This window comes from Scylla paramamosain, chromosome 35, assembly GCF_035594125.1.
Source record: "Scylla paramamosain isolate STU-SP2022 chromosome 35, ASM3559412v1, whole genome shotgun sequence".
In the NCBI taxonomy this organism is placed as follows: Eukaryota; Metazoa; Arthropoda; class Malacostraca; order Decapoda; family Portunidae; genus Scylla; species Scylla paramamosain.
Genome location: NC_087185.1, coordinates 4,270,001 through 4,276,680, shown reverse-complemented (window position 1 = coordinate 4,276,680; position 6,680 = coordinate 4,270,001). Strand labels below are relative to the sequence as shown.

Genomic DNA, 6,680 nt, shown 5'->3' with positions numbered 1-6,680 from the left:
AAAAGTATAGACTAATTAATGTGAATTGACGTAGAGAATACATGTCACACGTACACGTATACTAAACTAAATTGGACAACATTTTATTATCTAGTATTGACTTCTCTGCAGCGGCATACTGAATGCGCTAATATATTCTTCCTCCCTCTTATTTTTGTATCCTTCGTCGGTATTCTTGGTGTGTAGAAAAGAAAGAAAAATTAGATTCTGTAAATTTTATAATTGGTGCGCGCGTCTAGGAGAGAAGGGGGGAGGGGGCGAGGGGGCGGGTTAAAGGGATGAGCGGGGGGCTGCAGCGCAGGCCAGTATTGGCTGAGCAGTGATGAGGGGAGGACGCGTGCTTCGTTTGTTCTCTCCTAATAACTGAGCTATTGGGCGCTACGTGTGCAGGTAAATTCCTTTGCATTGCACACCTTTACCTTCGCGTACTTAGTATATTTCCACCTTGATTTAAGATTATTGCGAATTTTTTAGCTTTAATTAATCAGTTCCAGTTTTACGATGTGTTACCACCTAATTACTTTGTTAATTAACGGTAACTTGTCATGTTTATTTGATTAAATAGGCGTTGTTTATGACGTACATTTTTTAGAAGACTGCAAGTTGCTCAAAACTGTCTGATGTATTTCACTGAATTTATTGTTTTTGATGAATTATTATTATTATTATTATTATTATTATTATTATTATTATTATTATTATTATTATTATTATTATTATTATCAGCACCACCACTACTATTACTACTACTACTACTACTACTACTTTTGCTGCTGCTGTTGCTGCTTTACTATTACTGCCACTTCTACAACTACTACTAGTAGTATTTATTTATTTTTTTTATTATTGTCATTCCCCATTTTCTTTTTCTTCTTACTGTTATATTTCTGTTTATTTATGTATTTATTTATTTTACAAGTTAAAGTTTCCTTTTCATTACATTTTCTATGATTTACGCGTGTTGTAAAGACGCTATTTTCTTCCTCTATTTTTCGTTAATTGTTGTTGTTGTTGTTGTTGTTGTTGTTGTTGTTGTTGTTGTTGTTGTTTTAATATTTGATTAAGGACAAATAAAAACAGAACAAAAGTTAGGTTGAGTTAGGTTATGTCTTTAGGTAAAGTTAGATTAGATCAGGTTAGGTTATGTCAGGTCTGGTTAGGAAAGGTAAGGTTGGATCAGGTCAGGTAAGCTTAGGTCAGGTTAGGTTAGGTTGGGTTGGGTTGGACATAAATTTCTTTTTCTTTTTCTTTTCGGATTGGTTTAGATAAAGTTACATTCGATGAAACATGGATAATTTGCAAACGCATGATGTATTTTTATCTATTTATTCATTCATTCATTCATTCATTTGTTGTTATTATTTCTTCAAACAAAGAAAAGATAAACTATATTTTGGTCTTGCGGGAAATGAGCGGAAGACAAACTGCAATTTCTTCTTTTTAGGTGAAGTTATGTTAGGTTATAGTTAGGTTAGGTTAGGTTAGGTTAGATTAGGTTTGGTTAGATAAGATTAAGTCAGGTCAGATCTACTTAGGTGCAACTGGGTTACGTTAAGTTAGATTAGGTTAGGTTAAATAAATCATGCAATTAAAATATTCTTTCGCGGAAAAAAAAAGAGAAACTGCATTTTTTTTTTTTTTTTTGCTAAGGAAGAAGGAGGGTGCGTGCGTGCGTTGCTTGTTAAAAATAGCCCCCCTTCCCCCCCTTTAATTTAGGCCCTGAACCGTCATGCCCCCTCCCCCACCGCCTCCTTACCCCGTGTGTGTGTGTGTGTGTGTATGTGTGTGTGTGTGTGTGTGTGTGTGTGTGTGTGTGTGTGTGTGTGTGTGTGTGTGTGTGTGTGTGTGATGTATGTACGTGAAAGTCTTCATGTGCATCTACTCGTTCATCGATTTGCTTTCATGTACGTACGTAAGAAAGGAAGAAGAGTTAGGTGTCTGTCTGTCTGTCTGTCTGTCTGTCTGTCTGTTTGTTTGTTACCGAATGTGCGTTTGTTTAGCGTTCATCATTGTCTGGATTGCTGCTGCTGCTGCTGCTGCTGCTGCTGCTGCTGTTGTTGTTGTTGTTGTTGTTGTTGTTGTTGTTCTAATTATTAGTTATTATCATCATCATCAGCATCATCGTATTAAATATCATTACTACTACTACTACTACTACTACTACTACTACTACTACTACTACTACCACTAGCACGTTGATCAATAGTGATGATGTCAAGATGCAGAGCTCTTCTATGTAAACAAGTATTTATTTTATCTATTTATCTATCTGTCTGTCTATTTGTCTGTCTGTCTGTTTGTCTATATTTATTTATATGTATGTATCTATCTGTCTGGCTATCTATCTAGTTATTTGTCTGTCTGTATCCATTTATCTATCTATCTATCTATCTATCTATCTATCTATCTATCCATCTGTCTATCTTTATCTATTTAATTATCTATCTGTCAGTCTATCTTCACCTATTTATCTATCTATATTTATCCCTCTATCTATCTATCTATCTATCTATCTATTTATCAATCTATGTATCTATCTATTTACCTATCTATCTATCTATCATCATCTATTTATCTATCTGTATTTATTTATCCATTTATCCATCTATCTATTTATCTTTCTATCTATCTATCTATCTATCTATCTATCTGTTTATCTAATTATCCATTTATCAGTTTATATCTATCTACTGTAAATGTCTGTCTATCTATCTATCTATCTATCTATCTATCTATCTATTTATCTATTTGCCCATCTATCTAGCTATCCAAATGTCTACTATCTATCTATCTTTCCATCCATCAATCTGTGTGTCTATCTATCTATCTATCTATCTATCTATCTATCTATTCAATTGTCTACCTATCTATCTGTGTCTGTCTGTCTATCTATCTGTCTATCTATCTATCTATCTATCTATCTATCTATCTATCCATCTGTCTATATATCTGTTTATCTATCTGTCTATCTATCTATCTATCTATCTATCTATCTATCTATCTATCTATATGTTTATCTATCTATTCATTTATCTATCTATCAATATACTGTATAAGACTATCTATCTACTTATCTATCTATCTATTTATCTATCTATTTATCTATCTATCTATCTATCTACTTACCTACCTATATCTGTCTGGCTATAAATCAGTGAGTCGACCAGTCTGTCTATCTGTCTGTGTATGAATTGAAGTCAGTCAACCAAAAACATATTAATTAATCTTTCAATCTGTCTATATCTATCTATCTATCCATCTACTTCTCTAACTCTTCTACAAGGGAAGAGGATAAATTCAGATAAAACAAAGCAATGCATTTAAAGATCCAACCACGTCTTTGATAATAACGTGTCAAGTGGTTATTGCAGCTCACGATTGTTTCATGAATACCTACCTTTTTCTCTCTCTCCTTATCTTCCCTACAGCGAGTCGTGGTGTTGACAGCTACACATGACAGGAGGGGGCTCACGCAGAGAGCGCTGAAGGAAGGAGGAAGAGGAGACTTGGGCTGAGCGTCAATCTCTCTGCTGTAGAAGTGAGAGCAATCAAAAAAGATAGATAAAAAAAAAGGAAAACTCATTAGCTATCTACTACATCCTTAGGAGACCACAGGCGCACGTGACATGGGTGCCGCTGGAGTGTGGGTGGTGGTGGGGGTGTGGGCGGCCCTGATATCCTTCGCCCCCACGCCCACAGAAGGCTGGATCCCTTTCTTTGGGCAGGAACTCCACAAGCATCTTAATTTGGAAAGCCATCACCGAGGTACGTGGACTTGGTGTTCTGAAGTGTGTGTGTGTGTGTGTGTGTGAGAGAGAGAGAGAGAGAGAGAGAGAGCTACGTACAAATATATCTAATCATGCGCGTGACACGTGTTTGAGTGCACGTGCGTGTGACTGAACCAAATGTGTAAACAAAACTATTACGTAACAAAAAGTCTCTCTATTCACATACAATTTTTCGAGCGATCCTAAAACTTGATCCCCCATTCTCTCTCTCTCTCTCTCTCTCTCTCTCTCTCTCTCTCTCTCTCTCTCTCTCTCTCTCTGCTATAATATTCCCTCTCGAAAACTTACTAACAATAGCGTGTATAGCGGCCTTTCAGAGGTGCGTGGGTGGAAGGAAGGAGGTGGAGGAGGAGGAGGAAAGGAGGAAGTGGAGAGATCAAGCAATGGAGAGATGAGGGAGAGGAGCATCTGTGTCTTCTTTTGTGTATAAATTCCTGCACCTGGGACCAGATAAGACCGTATTTTTGTCTTCTTTCTCTTATTCTTTTCTCTCCCCCGCCTCTCTCTCTCTCTCTCTCTCTCTCTCTCTCTCTCTCTCTCTCTCTCTCTCTCTCTCTCTCTCTCTCTCGTGTGTGTGTGTGTGTGTGTTTAAAGGTGACGTGTTGAGAATAGATGTCCAGACGACTTGTGTGTGTGTGTATGTATGTATGTATGTGTGTGTGTGTGTGTGTGTGTGTGTGTGTGTGTGTGTGTGTGTTGGATGGTATCTATGGTGATGTGTACGAGTAAGTTTTCAGGAAGTTGCCTTTGTTGACTCTCTCTCTCTCTCTCTCTCTCTCTCTCTCTCTGATAAACGATCGTGGGAAACGTGAAAATGACAGCTTAATTTCGCGTACCGTGTTGAAAAAAAATTACCTGTCAATTTATTTTGGGAGAGGTGGGAGGGCTGAACCTGCCAGTGTTGCACCCCTTACCTCTCCCCTACTAACCCTTCCACCCCTTCACCCCCTCCAACTGTCTGTCAGGGGAAGGTGAGTTTTGTTTAGTGTCACTGGGGATGGTGCAGAGAAACAGAGGACTGCATTCAGAAACACTGCTCTCTCAACACGACTATTTTCCAGGGCCACAGATTTGATAAACTGTCTCCAAACTGTTTCTTCTGTTAACAATGTATGAACTTTATCAATCTTCCTCTAGAGCTATAAAAACCACCTTTAAAACCGGTGCAACTTCAACTTGAGCCTTTGGAGAGTAGTGGACGTGCGGGAGAGAGTGTGTTCAGAAAATGGTTCAGAGATAGAGAGACAGAGCGAGACAGGAAGACATAAATGAATCACAGAGTTAGCCATGAATTATGCTGTGAATACCCAGGTGGTTGGCGCAAGTGGACTAAACGAGGACCCACCATTCCACACCCCCTTCACCACCACCTCCACCTCCACTCCCCCCCATCCTCTTCCCCCCTATGCCTCTCCTTACCCCACATCCTCTGTCTCCCCCTGCCTCCCTCCTCCCCCGCCAGCTCCTCTTCCCTCTCTCACACACCAACACCTTCCCCCGTCCAATCTCTCACCTTCCCCTCTCACGAGTTGCAGCGTCACGTGTCGGAGAGAGAGAGAGAGAGAGAGAGAGAGAGAGAGAGAGAGAGAGAGAGAGAGAGAGAGAGAGAGAGAGAGAGAGATCTGCAGTGTAGGAGAATATGAATTACAGTGAATGATGGATAAGAGCAAAATGCATTTAATCTCTCTCTATCTCTCTCCTCTCTCTCTCTCTCTCTCTCTCTCTCTCTCTCTCTCTTCGTCTCTCTCTCTCTCTCTCTCTCTCTCTCTCTCTCTCTCTATTTTTCTTCTTTTCTACTTTCATATTTCTTTACTTCCTTTTTTTTCTTCAATTTTTCATTTTTTCACATTACCTAAGAGAGAAATATACTGGGCTGGTGGGGAGAATCCTTCACACCTTTCTATCTTGACCCTAAATACTAGCATTATAAACAGTCACCTTAAGATAGATAAAGTTACGATAAGCTAAACTTCTGTCATTCTTGTTTTCCTTTGTTTTTCCCTTTGTTTTCCTCTTTTACCTCATCCCTCTATTTCCTCTTCCTCTCGTTTACGTTTGCTACTCTCTCTCTCTCTCTCTCTCTCTCTCTCTCTCTCTCTCTCTCTCTCTCTCTCTCTCTCTCTCTCATCTCTTCCTCCCTCTCTCTCTCTCTCTCTCTCTTGCTTCTTGTATTTACCTTTCTTTTCCTTTATTCCTTGTTTACCTCTTGTTTTTCTCTTTCACTTATTCCTCTTTTCTCCTTCCTCCCGTTTACTTAAGAAGAATTGCAGTATTTTCATCATTATCTCTTATTCCTGTTTGTCATGTTTCCTGTCCCTCCCTTTTGTTTCTTGTTTTTACCTTCCTTTCCTCTCTTCCTTGTTTTCCCTCCGCTGTTTTCCTTCCTCCGCTGTTTTCCTCTTCCCCCTTACTCCTCATTCCTCTTTTTTTCTCGTTTACCTAAGACAGTTTCTAACATTTTCATCATTATTTGTGATTCCCTCTTCGTATGCCTCCAGTTCTCTTTCTCTTTTTTGTTTCCACCTTGCTTTCCTCTTTCCCATGTTTCCCCCCCCTTGCTTTCCTCTCTTCCATGCCCCTCTTACCTCTTCCTCTTTACCTAAGAATACTTGGCTGGGGACGTTGCTCGCTAGCCTTTATTAAATATTGATTGTGTAGTATAATGGGTTACCTCGAGTGGGTGACCTCCGGGCCTCTCCTCTGGGTATTGACAGCGTGTCCTCTCTCTCTCTCTCTCTCTCTCTCTCTCTCTCTTTCTCTCTCTCTCTCTCTCTCTCTCTCTCTCTCTCTCTCTCTCTCTCTCTCTCTCTCTCTTGCTTTGATAGTATTGTTATTACGTTCTTCATCTCCCTCTGTTCTTTGTTTGTCCTTTTAAAAATTTTTCTGCTCTCT

The 6,680-nt window shown here is 39.3% G+C and overlaps 1 protein-coding gene across 1 annotated transcript in view; it reads left to right on the top strand.

Moving 5' to 3' along the window:
• Positions 1 to 297: 297 nt before the first annotated feature.
• Positions 298 to 6,680, top strand: part of LOC135090403 (kielin/chordin-like protein) — a 30,292-nt gene continuing 23,909 nt past the window's right edge. The window contains exons 1-2 of the mRNA XM_063987156.1: positions 298 to 390; positions 3,429 to 3,765. Of these exons, the coding sequence (XP_063843226.1) occupies positions 3,627 to 3,765 (139 nt within the window). The 5' untranslated portion in view covers positions 298 to 390; positions 3,429 to 3,626. The remainder of the gene's footprint in view (positions 391 to 3,428; positions 3,766 to 6,680) is intronic.